Source organism: Maylandia zebra, linkage group LG12, assembly GCF_041146795.1.
Source record: "Maylandia zebra isolate NMK-2024a linkage group LG12, Mzebra_GT3a, whole genome shotgun sequence".
Lineage (NCBI taxonomy): Eukaryota > Metazoa > Chordata > Actinopteri > Cichliformes > Cichlidae > Maylandia > Maylandia zebra.
In genome coordinates, this window is record NC_135178.1 from 21,435,569 (window position 1) to 21,452,069 (window position 16,501).

Below are 16,501 nucleotides of genomic sequence, written 5' to 3' on the forward strand. Positions count from 1 at the left end.
GTTTATGATTTGTTTTTCTACTTTGACTTAACCAAGCAAGCTGGAACTCGCTAGTGATGTATTGTGAAAATGCCTCAAGTCAAATTCCTATGATTCGTAAGACCCTACCTGACAGCTACGACAGGATTCATTTTAAAACGGATGTCTATCAGTTATTCAAGAAAAAACGAGGAAAAAAAGGTCCGTCCCCCTAAAAGGCCGATAGCATGCACATGTTAAAATGTCTGTCTCCTATCAAACTCGAAAATGAAAATGGGAAGCTCCACTTCCCTGGCTATGGAAAAATACAAAACTGACTTGACATTTAGACAGATAAACTGTTGAGCCACGCCATAGTGGGAGATTACTACATTGTTTTTATTGACGTATGAAGATATGCAAACTTCATCCTCTGATCACAGGGCGGGCCAAATATTACACAAAGCCTTGTCAAGGAGGAGTGGGCTGTGCAAATTGATTGGCTGAACCGAAACACTCCCCTTCATGCCGTCAACGCCCTCCTCCAGCTTGCTTTCATTTCTTAAGCAGCATGTGACTGAAGGAGGGAGACACATTCCCTGCTGCTCAGCAGATTATCTAAAGTTACACAGATTTCCAGTTGGCTGAAATGGCCCAATCACAGCTCACAATTCAATACCCGACCCTTAGTGTAGCTTATCATTAGAAATTATGTAACTCAAAACCTTTTCTTCCGTACGTTAATTCTGCCTGTGAAAAGCTTTTAAGGGGTGAAATTATGCAGTTTAGCAAAGCACCAATTGGTTAGCCATTGTGGTAAAAAGCACTGGTTAGACTCTTTTCCCATCCACTGCTGTATTATTAAAAAAAAAAAAAAAGACAAATTAAGAAAAATCCAGAAACCATAAACATACAGTTTCTATTTGCAAGAATGTGCAAGTTTGTATTGTCTTTATTTTTTACATACAGTAGATGTTCATACACTCCACTAACAAACATACTGACCCAATGTCAAAATCAGTCAGCCATTCAGCTTCTCTACTATCAGGGCCTACATCACATTGTTTGTCTTGATTTATTTACTGAAGTACTAAACACTTGAACTGAAATATTGTCAACAAGAGCACTATTGTCAAACCTAGCATCCAATATCTGACCCCTCAATGTTTGGGGAGTTTAGAGTTCTGTTTACTTTGCCGGCTAAATCATTACAGCGAGACCCTCGAGCCACATCACCTGACCATGCGTCTGAATTTCTCTTCTTTTTTTCTTGCTTTTGATGTTCTTGTAACTAAATAGAAATCCAACTTTATACCATCATATACTATAATAAAACGCATCTTGAAATTTGTAATGAGATCAGCATTTGAGGTTTAGCATTTGGCTTGGGAACTTTTCTCAACCAAATGGAGCAGTCTCGGAGACGGATGTTATACAACAGATCAGAGAATTGAGGCTGGGTTACTTAATCTCAACGTCATAACACTTCGAAAGAACTTCCAACCACCCCCAAAAACACAATTGCACAACTTTGGAACTGACAATGACTCAGTTTGATTCACAGTTACCTTGTTATCTGCTGTACCTTTGTAACTGCACTTTGTCGGTATAAGATACTGTGAAGATAACCTGTCTTTCTAAACAGCCAAATCATGAAATACATACTGTGACAAAAAAAAACGAACTGCTAGCTGACGATGCATTTTCGTTTTAAAAACAAATGTGTTACAAAAGCCTCATCTATAAATGTGTAACTAAAAAACAAAGCACTCTTGAGTTCCCTTGTGGTTTGCAAGTTCACATTTTATTTCGCCCTTTGTTAACAGTTTAAAGCTAAATTAAGGCGAACATCTTGTGCAGAAAAGTTGGAGGAGGAAGTCCAGTTTTCTGCAAAAGTACAGTAGAGCAACAGCAAACACATACAGATATTGTATCAGCTGTCATCTAATCCTGACAGTGAATGCCAGTGACCTCAACTAAACAGCTGACCTGCCTCTGCCCTTCTCACTATGACTGTATTCCACTTGCAGCATGCTTAAGTCAACCACCAATAAAAGGCTAAAGCTTTATCAGCACGTTGCTACATAAGAAAAAAGATCTGCTTAGTGTGTGTGTGTGGTGCATTGTTCTTGAAAAACAAGCTTCCAAGCCTTTTTCCTTTAATTAGTTCTCAGTGCTTTTCAGTTGCAACAGCCTCTGTTGGTACCATGGTGCTGTTACCGTGGTGAGTCTTCTTGCCCATTCAAGGCTGTTCAAGTATGAGCTCCCCTCTACTAACATTCGGCTAAATATAGATGCTTAGCTGTCGAGCGCTGTAGTGGAAATGCACAGCTGCTGCAGTACGACCAGTAACCACAATTTGGGTCCAAGAAGTCTAGTGATGTTACTCGAGTAGCAGAACTTGACTGTAACTGTATGTGCAAGGCTAAATTTCAGAGTCAAGAAGTACATCCAGTCCTCCGTAAAAGGGAAAGGGAGAGGTTCCTAGAAGTTATTTCCAGTAAGGCTTCTCTTGCTCAGCGTATAGTAATTCTCAGTTGAAGTTTGACCTTTGCAGTAGAAAAATTAATATGCTCACACCCAACTTCATTAGGTATACCTGTTCAACTCCTCGATGAGTCTCGATTTCTGCTGCAACATTCAAAAAGCATGGTCAGAATTCAATGTAACAACGTGACAGCATGGATCCATCCTGCCTGTATAAGTGGTTCAGGCTGGTGGTGGTGGTGGTGTAATGGTGTGGGTGTATTTCCTTAGTACCAACTGAGGCCTACCTGAGTATTGTTGAGACCATATCTATCCTTTTATGACCATAGCGTCCCCATCTTCTGATCGCTGCTTTCACCAGGATAACGTGCCATCTCACAAAACTCAGATCATCTCAGGAGATTAACCAGGTCATCTACTAACCAAAAAGTGCACATGTCGAGGAGCGTGTCAGGCTACATTTCACTGTGTGTTATACTTGTATAACTATGCATGTGACAAATAAAGAACCTTGAACCTTGAAAAGTTGGTGCTTCAATCCCTGGCTGACAGTCATGCCAAAGTATCCTTGAAAAAGATGCTCAACTCCAAGTTGCGGTCCATCATGGGAGTGTGAATGTGTGCGAATGAACTAGAAAGCAAATAAAAACTGATTGTTTGAATGAGGGATGTCGTAGTATATAGTGCGTAGTAGAGTAGAAAAGCTCCATACAAGAACCAGTCCATTAAACCCTTATCATTTTAAACTGTTTTTTTGTTTTGGTTTTTTTTGTAACACGACACTTCCCTATACTGAAATGGCATCACACTCACTAGATCTCAGTCTGCATAGACTTTTATGCCAATAAAACATCTACATGATTTGGAGTGAAGCATTCAGTACAGGAAAAACTGTTCTCAGCATAATATTCCATTCAATGTGACGTTCCCTCAGCAGGTCATCGACAGGTTAAACTGCAGGTGATTTTTTTATGTTAACTTTTCAAAATAAAAATGAAACTTAACCTTTAACCTCCTAAGACTCGAACTCTTCCATGGCATGCATTTTTATTTATTTTTTTATATTTGTGCATATTGAGACCCAATGTATGTAAAAACAAAGAATCAGCAGATTTTTTTTTCTTTAACCTGATGAGAGCCACATATGAGGACATTTGTTTTAAATTTTGATAAAATAGGCAGTATAATGTCCTCATAAGTGGATATCAGGCCCTTGTCGAGCAAAATTTTGTATTTCGGTCTAGACAACCAAAAATGTGATTTCCACATATGTGGACGCCAGGTCCTAGGAGGTTAAACAAACAAAGGGACATTTTTATTGTTTATTTGGTTGCATTTACCCTTTCTCACTTTAAACTTTAAACATTTTAAGCGGCTCAGTCTAAATTCTTTGCATACACCTGTCTCCGGAGGCAAATATTTTTCTTAACAGTTGTTTGCCATTTCCTTTTGGCAGCGAGCTGTGTGAACTGCCCGAACTTGTCCGACATTCTGGTGTGATTAGGAATGACAACAGAATCTTCTCAGACCATATTTGGCCTTTTTATTGCTTTCATTACAAAACTGTAATTAACATATTACCTTGTGTTGCATGCTAACAATGACATGTTTCACAACAGAATGCCAACAGTACAAATGACTAAAATATCACATCATAAAGTTTCATGGGTGTTTGATAATAAAAGAAATATCTGTGCAAACCTTTCAAACTGCTAAATTGGGATCTTATGTCATTTTATCGATTTATTAATCATTACTATGATCTCATCAATTTGTTGTAAGCTTTGCTCTGGTTAACAACTTCAAATGTAGCTGAAACGGGTGCTCAACCTTTTCAAAGTGACCGATGAGTTCTGAGATGTAACTGGAAATATTATCTTCGGTTAAGAAAGGGTGGGACATGTTCCCCTTTGAAGCTCAAATCGCAGTGTTTGGAATTTGCTTCAGGGTCATTGCTCATTACAGTACTTACACAACCATGGATTTGTTTTTACATTTCAGACACATTACGATCACTTATTTGGAAGGTATCGAGCAAACCATTAGTCAGTCCATTAAGACACCGCAATGTTTTAACAGTTTTGAAGTTCAAACAAATTCACCCAAAGCATATGCAAAGAAACGGTGAAAAAATAAATAATAAATAAAAATCACACAATTGGGTAAATGCATGCTACCATCAAGTTGCATTTTGTCTGAATGGCAGGTTATAGTGTAAGGTGGATTATTTAGAACATTCAGTGCCAAACACAGATATAAGCTGTGCTCAGACTTATACTTGGTGTACAACTGGACACAAATTAGGCAAATGACAAAGGTTTACACTGTATATTCCCTTTGATATACTTATTTACTTAAAGACATGTTTGATGGTGGCAGCATTTTTTAGCCTTTTTAAAGAAGCCTTTTGTATGGACGCGTTAGTACTAATTATCATGTTAATACTGATTATCTGTTTAATCGGTACCCTTTACAGTCTCTATATAAGCACCCTAAACTTTATAAACAGATTTTTATTTATGAACTCAGCTTTTTGCCTCCAAAACAGCATGGAAATGAGACCATCTGAGGTGTCCTGTGGTGTGTGGTGCTGGTTTGTTGGTCTCTATGGATCTTGTGTTGATCCTGCAGATCCTCAAAAACAGAATATGGAGGTTTGGAGGCTCCATCAATGCCTTTGGTCCTTTCTAATGCTCTTCAAGCAATTCTTTAGCAGATTATGTGCATTTGCAGAAATCATTGGCTGGTAGGTCGTAGGGTAGGTCATAGCTCTGGAGGGATATGCTTTGTTTTGGGGACTTTGATCATTTAAAAGTAGCATAAATATGACTTGCAAGGTTTAATCATGTTTCCAGGATGAGGAAGTATAAGTGTAATATTATTATTATGTATAATGTATTTAGAGGTTGCAAATTTGTTGAGTTGAGTGCTTAATGACATTTCTTTTACTGTACTGTATTTCATGAATGGATTTTACAGTTCACCACTAATCTTAAGTGGTGAAGATGAGCAAAACAAGTTGTCTGTGTGAAAAAGCTGCAGCTCATAAAACACAACAACCAACATAACTTAATAACTTAAAAGTGAAGCTCTTCATGAGTTAATATGCCTATATATAAAAGCTTCTGGCTAGTTAGATATTTGACAATATTGCTATGCTCCTGATAATATCGCCTTTGTATAGACACAGAATGTCGATGGTTCTGTAAATGCTTTCAATCTTAAATTCTTAGTTCCTATATCTGCAGGTCTTTCCCTACTAATCTTCACCTTGTGCGTTTCCTACACTTACAGCTACCTTTATACTATTTGGGTGTTGATTTACAATAGTTTCCCAAGTTTAGGCTTGAGTTACAGTGATTACGTGTCAGAGTACTAAGTATACTGACTGAAGGGCAAGGAAATGGTCGACATGTCACAGAGCAAGCTGTTCTGCTATCAATTCAAGGTTCACTGTGACATGTGAACATCACTCTTAACCTAAATAAAGTGTGCTGAAGAATGTAGCTATGACCTGACCCTGTTTTTAAAAGAGCAAAAATGGTCTCAATGTTAGAATTTCTCTAGTTAAATCATTAACTGAACAGGCATTTTGAAAGAGCAGAAAAGTAAATGAATAAAGATTTTTAAAAGTATAATCACTACACAAACCCAACCAGCTGTGTCGCAGATTTCACAATCACTGACTACTCGTCAATAAACCCAACCTTTAACTGTGGGATCTCCTGATCTTCTTGGATGTTGACTCAGTAGGTAAGAGGTCAATTACATTACACGTTCATTTTTTTCAGTGTGTACAGTTTAGGTATTAAACTTTCCCTTTGGAAGAGGAAGCGATATGAAAACCAAAAAAAAACGCAACATTGCAAACCTCTTTTATTAACTTAAGAGTTATTTCTTTATGTGTACAGGATCACTTACATTAAATAACATGCTGGAATGAATAGTCCAGCACCAAGCAATAAAACCAAAACATGGTTTTGTAATCAGTTAGTTTTGGAACTTGTTACACAAACAAGTGAAGACCGCTCCTCCCTTTTTGCCAGCCAGGTGTTGCACACACCTGGCTGGCAGGTTAGAATACATTACGTGTGTCTTATGTAACTGCCGAACATGAGCTGAACTTAACTGAAGACTTACACCACAAATTATCTTGCGCATTTTTCTTTGTTAAAGGCTAAGGCAGCAGGAGGTATGCAGTTTTTTTTCTCCTCCCTTTGTCTCCAAACCACTCAACCTGAGCTGTCCATCTGGTGTATTTATTTCCAATCGTGTCCACACAGATTTCCAGCCATCTTGTAAACCTTCACTGCCATCTTTCAGCCACACATTACCGCAGACCCTGCCTGCACAGTCTTCTTCACTGTTTATTGCTTTGGATGGTTGACCTCAGCTATTTAACCTCATTCATCATTATTGCCGTAACCAGATCGTGACACATTATTGTCCATCTTTATTATTATACAGGTATGCATACCCAAAGTTTTTCAGTCTGTTTTGAAACAGTACAAGTGGCTTCGCTTTTATGTGACTCAGTGTGTATAAAGTCTTCGATTTTCTGTCAGAAATATGTAGAATTTAAGGAGCTATTAGCATAACGTGATGAGTGTACATGAGGTCAGTTTTGCTTGGTACAGCCCTGACTGTTAAAACTATCTTTAAATGTTTGTATTTTTCCCCCTCAAAACCATTTTGGGTGTGCCTAGTATTATCTGCCCTGCCACAACTGGTACCACATTGTTGCTTGGTAGCGTGCATGAAGGGTGGGAGGGTACACAGATCAAATTACTCTTTGGAGCTTCCTCCATTCCCACTACCTACCATATAACCAAATTATCAGCTACAATTTGAGCTTAAAAAGCTCAGCCAGGGTGTTGGTTGTGCTCCAAGTCACATGAAAATAACCTGACTTTTATCTTGTTCTGACAGCTGCTAGTAACAAATCAAAAGACCGCAGTGAACATTGCTCAGGGCTGAAACTGGTCCAGTGGCTCTGAAACCCCTTTAGTTCCCCCGGTTAAGTGATGCTAGCCTTACCAGTGACCCTGACGATGAATGCCAAACAGTTAAACAAAGTGATTAAGAGGTAATGTGTACTGGAGACCTACATGTATCCATTAGGATTGCAGTTTATTTATAAACCCATTCTAATTTTGTATGATTTTCAAACCAATGTTAATGATCAGCATTAATCTTGGAGGGTTTCTCCCCACCCACAACCACATTGTACTGCAATCTGAATTTTCAAGACTCCAGCACCACCTTTGGACCCCGAGCCTGAGTCAACCTGCATCACAATTCTTAAAATGTCACAGTTGCTTTTTTTTTTTTTTTTTTTCCACATCCCCAAATAAAGTAATAAAAATAAAAATAAAAAAAAAGCAAAGACACTTGAGAGGTGTAGTTGTTTATTACAGAGAAGGAAACTACCCAGTCCAGACATGAAGTTTAATACAGAATGAGCTACGTGTTCCTTTGGAAGTTGAACGCATGTTGGTGGTGGGGAGAAAAGCAAATGGGGAGCAGAGGAAATAGAAAAGGCACTCTTACACTTACTATAGCCAACGGGATGACCTCCAAGTAGTAAAAAAAAAAAAAAAGGGACCAAAACCAAAACTTCTATCCCACACATGAGATGGACATGTAAACAAGGCTGGTTTCTCTGTACTACACCAACCAAATGTTGCCATCACAGTAACGGGGATAGGCTTGAGCCAAAAAAAAATTAAAAATAATTGCACCAGATATTTTTTTTTTTTTTAAAAAAAAAATGGGATTTTCGATAACTAACCTGCCTAAAAAAATAAGTTCTGCAGTCCAAAAAAAAAAAAAAAAAAAAGGGTTGTAAAATAGTCATTTACAATTAGCCAGTGACACTTTCTTGCCGAGGCAGTCCAAAGCTTTTCTGTACAACACTCTGGAGCCTCAAGCCAAACACCAAAATGACCACGTCACAAGAAAGTCAAGACCTAATACCCAAGTTTGTTTAAAGCTGCCTTCTGAAATTTCGGCTTCTCTGTATCCACGCCGAGCTTCAGAGAACAAATAAATAGTGTTGAGGTTTAATTCCTAGCCAATAAGACTGTGGCAAAGAACACACCCCTCTAAGGACAAAGATGAAACAGGTTTCTCTGTAGCTACACCTGCCATCTATATACACTTGAGGGAAATGGAGTCTTTAGGTCACTTCAAAGCATACAAAAAAAAATTAAATAAAATAATCAAGTGTAACTAGTTTTTTTTAAATGACTAGTTTAAAATTGAATTTCAATGCATAAGCAATTCAATTTTTCCCATAACCTTCAAGTATAACCAAAACCTCTGCAGACCAGAGCAGTGACAGCAGCTTCTGACTTTTCTGTATTACGTCAGAAAACAGCAAAGGTCTGCAGGGGTGTCTGAGGCCTAATGCTCATTTAAGAGCTTGAATAATTAGGATTTGGCTTGCCCCTTAGCCTGCAATGCATAGCTTTTTTTCTTTTTTCTTTTTAAATAGTGAAAACAGCAACAACCCTTGAATTTTAAATTGTGCCATTCTAGCATCCTCCACAAGGATGAGGGGAAAAAAAACAAGCTAACAAAAAGGATAAATGAACACTGGGGGTCAAGGAACAACCGTACCAGGCTGACAACAGGAGGAATGGAGAAGCTAACAATTTTAGGGGGACACAGCCAGATCACACGACTCCAAATATGCACTTGAGAGGACTTTGAAATTATTTTTCTCTTTTAGATGTCATGCAGACTCATTAGTAGCACCAGTAAATTAAGAGGAACATCACATAAAGCCTATTATACTACCGCCATGACAGTGATAGTGACGATAGTGATGAGTGTGGAATGCCAAAAATGAGGGCTGAACGCCGCTACTCAGCGCATCACAATACGAAGCGGAGGGAACCTCAAGACGTGGGAGAACAGTAAGTACTACGGTGCATGAGTTCATGGAACTCATCTAGTTCTTTAAAACATCAAGTTTCTGAGGCATGCCTCCTGGGACCCAGCACGATACTGCAATCAGCAGAAAAACAGTAACAAGACAAAAGAAGGGAGGTGGAGTGAGGAAAGCGGTTAATGTGTTAAATGGTACCAATATGAGAGAAAAGGGCATTTCACCCCCGGAACCTTGGAGGCTTCTCTGTAGTATACACCAACAAGCCTGGGGGTAAAAGCTTAACAGGTTTAGTATTTGAGTTTTTTGGGGACCTCCCAAGGGAAGGAGTCTCGGCCAAAGTGGCCGTAGGCTGCGGTCCTCTGATACAAGGGTTTCTTCAGATCCAGATCCCTGGAATACATAATCAGACTCTTTAGCAGCAGTCACATCCAGTGACCTCAAATGCACACACACAGGCATAATACTTGAATTAGCCAGTGGGGAGTGGCGACAGCGAAAAAAATCAATTAGATGGCTGGCTGGTAAAGAGAGGAACGTGAAGACGCAACACTTACCCTGCTAACCACAGGACATTGCAGCTTGCAGAAACCAAACTCCTCCCATTTATAAAACCACTAACTGAGCTAAATAATCCAAATACAAGACCCCCCACTAAATAAGCTGTTTGCCCCCACTGAAGCTTAGGTGTTTAACCTAATGCAATTTGTTTATTACCTCACCCCCTAATTAATAATCTATATATAGTTTATTTGGATATAATAAACTACAGATTGGAGAAACTAACATACAGCAATCCTCCAGGAACTGTGCTATCAGTGAGGAGGTGGCTTCAAAGGTTACCTGACGATGACTCCAGGCCGGAGATCAAAGTTCTTCTTCACGATGTCAAGTAGCTCCCTCTCACTCTTGTGGGATGTCCCATAGTGGAAGATAGAAATCGAGAGGGGGTGGGCAACTCCAATGGCATACGACACCTAATACAGCACACAGATGTGTTATATCAAGCAGGAAAACAGAAAACTTCAGGCAGGAGTCTGCTGCAGCCTTGCTCCCTGAAATAAAGACTTGGGGGGGGGGGGGGGGGGGGGGGGGTTGGCTGTGTTTCCACCACAGGAAATGAACCTTTCGAAGATGGGGCTAGGGGTTTAAATTAGTCTTCAGCTGATTTAAAAAAAAAAAGAAAAAAAGAAAAAAAAAAGAACTAATCTACACCCAGCTTTTAGAGCACAGTGAAACCACAGCTACCCACAAATCTGATGAACCCCAATAGGACAAAATATATTAAAAAAAAAGAAAATGTTTCTGAACATGCCGTGTGGAAACGCAGCTTCTACCACTACCACTCACCTGGACCAGCACCCTCCTGCAAAGCTCAGCTTTCACCAGGGACTTGGCCACCCAGCGTGCCGCATAAGCAGCAGAGCGATCCACCTTTGTGTAATCCTTCCCAGAGAAGGCTCCGCCACCATGGGCTCCCCAGCCTCCGTAAGTGTCTACAATGATCTTACGTCCGGTGAGGCCAGCATCTCCCTGCAATGAAGGAATCAAGGTAAACTCAAAGCTCAATAGCTCCCGATAAACAAAACACGCCATGAAAAGGTATTTACCTGTGGACCTCCAATGACAAAACGACCACTGGGCTGCAGGTGGTAGATGGTGTCATCATCCAAGTAAATGCAGGGAACAACCGCCTTGATGACCTTCTCCTTCAGAGCATCTCTCATCTCCTCCAAGCAAATATCTTCATCGTGCTGGACAGAGATGACAATAGTGTGCACACGCACTGGCAGCATGGCACCGCGGTCCTGGCGGTATTGTACAGTAACCTGTGAAAAGAAACAAAATGAGCAACTTTTTAGAACAACCCATTTTGCTAGTGAAAATTAGAAAATAAAATGATGAATACCTGTGTCTTTGAGTCTGGTCGGAGCCATGGAAGGGTGCCATTGCGGCGCAGTTCAGCCATCTTGGCATTCAGCTTGTGGGCAAGAACGATTGTGAGAGGCATGCACTCCTCAGTCTCATCAGTGGCGTATCCAAACATCAAACCCTGCAGAGTGAGACAATTATAGTTTTAAAAAGCTGTTAAAGGACAACATGTTGTATTTGTGGTTTCAGAACACTCAGGCCAATACTAACCTGATCCCCAGCTCCGATGTCCTCCTCATTGCGATCAATGTGAACACCCTGAGCAATGTCAGGAGACTGCTGCTCCAGCGCCACAAGAACATTGCACGTCTTGTAGTCAAAACCTAGGCAGAACACACAGGAGTTTAAGAACAGTCCTTACAGAAAAAAAGAAAAAAAAAAAAAAAAAAAAGGGAAATAAAATCAGTAAAGCAATGCACACCTTTGGAGGAGTCGTCATATCCAATTTGGCGGATGGTGTCACGAACAATTTTCTGGTAATCCACCGTGGCCCGTGAGGTAATCTCACCTGCCAGTAGGATCATCCCAGTCTTGGCAATGGTCTCTGCATGAGGCAATTCACATGTAGTTCAATACCCTGGTGTCAACACAGGAGTGAAGCCAAAGCAAACAAGATAGGAAATATTTACTTACCACATGCAACTTTGGCATCTGGATCCTGCTTCAGATGGGCGTCCAAAACTGCATCGCTTATCTGGTCACAGATTTTGTCTGAAAAACAAAAACAATAACGTGAGTAAACGGCAACATCGATCACATCACAGGGTCTAAACGTAAAATGCCGCACGTCGGCGCAAACTGTCCCCCTTCATACTCAAGAGGAATAGACCGGAGTCTCGGCGGTCGCCATGTCAGCATGCGCACGTGTGGCGTCAAAGAGAGCCCGCGCAACTCCACGGAGACCGGAAGGCAAGCACGGTACACTTATAAATGTTTGAACCAACTACATATCGACAGACTGATAAAATGCACAGTCTATTTTCATCTTCAGGGATGAAGACGACTGTGTTAGGAGTCACCTACACAAACAGCCGCGTGCTTCATGAATAGGGACGGATGGCAGGATGAGAAAAATAAATAAACCAGTTAAAACGAATAACGATACTGTAAATAAGAAACAATTCACATGACAATGTCATCATGTCCACTATGACTATTGTGCTACATTTGCTGCCGGTGGCGGAGACACGCGACAGAATGACCTATTCACTTAAGATTAGCTAGCTTACATCAGCTAGTAGCGCGTGGTCTCGAAGCCGGCCAAGGTACAAGAAGAGGGAAAAAAGGGCCGCGATGTTGTCATTTCACTCCCTATTTGTTCATTTTAATACAGTAATAGGCTAGTTTGTGGGACAAACTATTAAAAAAAAAAAAGCAAGAGATGTAGCTTATTTCATCAGCCAGAACGATAGAAGGCCGACATCTCGCGTCTTACCGGGATGTCCTTCCCCGACGGACTCCGAGGTGAACAAGAAGCAGTCCTCGTCAATGAGGGAGTTATGAAAACCATTCATCTGTCCGTTCATCATCGTTAACGGCTGCCACTGGTACGAAAACGTTAAATTACGGGGTTGGTAACGTCTTTAGTCGGTATTACTGGCACTGCCTCGGCGGTTTTCCCAGCTCTTCAAAGGACACCCCCTAACGTCTCGGTGTTCTGAGCCTCATTGCGCAGAGCAGCTGTATTTATCCTGCGAAGTCAGACGCCATGACGTAACGAGTAGGCGGACCGTACCACTGAGCCTATGAAGGGGGCGCACCAACCGAGAATGCGGTGCTGAATTTGATAGCGAACACGTGCCGAGTAGATGCTACAGTGACATGGCCGATATGCAGGTTTTTCCCTAGAAATAATAGTATAATACCTAAAGTATATGGACGTGTGAAGGTGTGGCAAGAATGATGATCTTGTAAATCCGTCCAGGTTGTCCCATCGTATGTGGTAGTTTGGTCAGGTCAGAAGCCCACCTTTAACAGCTAAAACTATTAAAGAATAATTTTTGCTCTGATCTGACTATAAAACAACTCCTTTTGAGATCATAAACTTATTTTGTTTACTCCTGAAACTGTGCGTGGAATTCCTTTTTAGGAATGGATCTATTATAGACTACCAAAGGGGAAATATGGAGTGAAGCTAAGCTGAATACGCACAAACTGTGTAAACAAAGTAGATTTTGGTGCTTTGAGCTGCCAGTGACTGAGTGAAAATTGTAAGGTGAGGAGAGGGGGAGCATTTATTTGGGTTCTAAAGTGGCACAGAGTTTGAAAATCGGTGCCTTCCACCCAAACACATCCTTCTTGAATTTATTAATGCCTTGGACTAAAAAAGAATACAGCATTGTTGTCTTCCAATACAAATATCAAAACTCAAATTGAATTCTCAAGTTACAGGCCACAAATTGAGCACCAAGGATTAACCGGCTGGGGCTGAGCTCGCATGTATGCTGGACTAATAAAAATTCCGGTTAGACAACAAATAGAAAGCATTGTAAATAGTCGGATTTAAGGTATTGTTTGTTTTGTATAATTCCATGCAGCTCCCATTGAGTGCCATATTTTAGTTTTTAAGTATTTGATCATAGGCTTAAGTGTACTGGATGAGAAGTGGGTTTCCTGGAAACAATTATTAAAGTTTGGTATAAACCAGCAGTGGCGTAATTAATCTGATAAGTTGCATTAGTTTTGCTATCGTGGGTACATCAGAACATTCGCTTCCCTGGTGACACAGCCAGAATAACCTGGAAATGCATTTCCACCAATGAAAATTGGACTGTTGGGGGGGGAACAGATGCTGTGGATATTATATCTAAACACAACTTGATTATATTAGAATAAAAATGCTCCTCTCTCTCTCTCTCTCTCATGCTCCAGGGCCTGTTATTTAATATAATCAACATCTATGTTTTGTGAGAATGTACCTTTGTTAGTCCCAGATGGATTTAGTTATTATCTCTAAAACTTAGTACTTAAACAAAAGCAAAGAAGTTACAACATAAAACAAAACAGAGAATAAGATTTACAAGATTTCATTCCACTTTAGGAGACCAGAGTCTATCTATCTTTAGTTTGGGAACATTGTATTTCTTCACAGGAACACATAGATCTTTGTTTTTTACCCACAAAAGATAAGTTTATCACAAATCTGATATGCATGTAGAAGCTGACAAAACACTTACATAATATCTTAGTGAACCACTTGTTTGCTGAGACATCTTGCATAAATCTATTCTGCATGTCATTGTGAATATTGACATTCTGCATCCATTTCTATTTTTTTCATTAGATATTACAGTGACATAACAGTCACAGTGACCATACACAGCGTTTACAGAGGTTTAGACCACCCCCCCCACAGTGCCTTTTGAATCAGAGGATTTTCATTGTGAATTTATTAGCTTGGTCAGTATTGCCTTGTATAGTGACACTAAACCAAGCAAATCAGTCCCTGACAGTGTTGCATCAGTGCACTCATCATGAATGTGCAGGGTGGACAGTTTCCTTTCACAGGGCAAAAGTATGATGCAAGATGTACCTGCTGTTGCTTTCTGCACAATGTGTTTGTTGCCGACCATTTTAGACTTCAGAAAATCTAAAATAGCAAACAATAGCAAATCAATAAGTTTTGATTTCTTTTCATTAGATTAATAATGGACTAAAGGTCCCCTTCACTGCTTGTTATCTTTGAAATAAATGTAGCTCGGTAGTGCCGCTACTCTATTTACCTTTATAATGACACCCCAAAGGAGATATGAATATGCAGTAATTTGTGCAAAGGATTTCACAATGTAGACTCTGTTTCTTGTCATTTCTTTGCAAAAGCCCAGAGCCATGCATGGTTTTTGTGAGATTATAATATTATTTTATGCCATGTTATACCCCTAATTAAAGATTGTGAATTATTATGTAGTTTTAGTTTGCATTATTCTCCTGAATTAGAAGGTGATAACTAGTGCATTTGTTAAACTGATTTGCATTACATTAGACTGCTGATTTATTGTGAATGAATGATATTGTTATATGATGCATTATACTGCTGAGTTATAAGAAATACTGTTCGCAGAAAGTCATCGCCTTATTTGTCTGATTAGAAGAGAACAGAACATACTGGAGTTTTCTGCCCCATCTCAGCAGGAGCAGATAAACAGGGAGCCAAGGTCGTAGCTTAGGCGCTGTGTGAGAGAAAGCATGTGAATGTTCAGGCTTTTATGATTAGGTGGGGGCCACTAGAGGCTATAAGAGGTTGATCAATGCTCCACCATTTTGAGATCTGATGCTGTCTGCGTACGGTGTCCATCTCCCACGCGTGTGATCATTAAAATCATCGCTTGACTCAACCCGGCCGGACCAGTGTTGTTCTTTTGGTTTTTCCTCTTGTATCCATCCCCAATATTTGAATCCGTAACATTTTCTTTATGTTTTGCTAGTAAAATGGGAAAGAAATATAGTTTTCAGTGTATGGTTAAGCTTGTTAAACATGTGCAAGCATACATAACAACATAAGGCAAAAACAGAGTTTGTACAATTCCAGTGGGCTTAAAAGTCAATATTTGGTATGAGCACATTTATTTTCCAGCACAGCATGAAATCTCTTAGGAAATTCTCTTGTAATTTCTTTAAGTAGCCTTCAAGAATAGTTCTCCAGGTTTCTTGAAGGACATTCAATGCACTTCTTTGTTGGGTGCCTTTTGTTCTATTCTCTGGGGAGGTCCAATCCATGACTGATTGTGTGCCATTGTGTCGTGTTCTATCCAAGTATGCTTTTGCTACACTGGCAGTGTGTTTGGGATAATTGTCACACTGAATAATTAAGCCATTGCAAATCAGTTGCTTTCCAGGTGGTACTGCATGGTGGATACAATACTTATCTTTATAATTCAATCAATTTGAATACGATCCAAATGCCACTGTCTGAAATGTAGCTCCAAACCATGCAGCCTCCACTATGTTTTACATGTGGGTGTAGACACTCACTCCTGACCTCCATTACGTTACCCTTTATGTCTTGTTTCCCTTCCTTAAGAACGACATTGAGAAACAGTCACCAGAGACCATTTCTAAGGAGGCTGCAGCAAACATGGTTCCATTGAAGGGTCATTTGCATCTCTCGGATCTTGTGTCTTCCTGTTTCTTAACAGCATGACTTTCATTTCACGCAAATAGTTTTTTGGACCTGCGTCTTCTGCCTTTCTCCTCCATCTATCCAGTTTCCTCATATTTTTTTCAGGACACACT

The 16,501-nt window shown here is 40.0% G+C and overlaps 1 protein-coding gene across 1 annotated transcript; it reads right to left on the bottom strand.

Moving 5' to 3' along the window:
* Window positions 1–7,836: 7,836 nt before the first annotated feature.
* mat2ab (methionine adenosyltransferase 2Ab) lies at window positions 7,837–12,939 on the bottom strand. Its single transcript, XM_076890870.1, has 9 exons — window positions 12,705–12,939; window positions 11,903–11,980; window positions 11,691–11,813; window positions 11,480–11,592; window positions 11,247–11,390; window positions 10,948–11,166; window positions 10,688–10,870; window positions 10,181–10,314; window positions 7,837–9,730 (listed from the first exon to the last, which is right to left on the bottom strand). Exons 1-9 carry the CDS (start codon window positions 12,796–12,798, stop codon window positions 9,628–9,630), a joined length of 1,191 nt encoding a protein of 396 aa, XP_076746985.1. The 5' UTR covers window positions 12,799–12,939; the 3' UTR covers window positions 7,837–9,627.
* Between the last annotated feature and the right edge of the window lie 3,562 nt (window positions 12,940–16,501).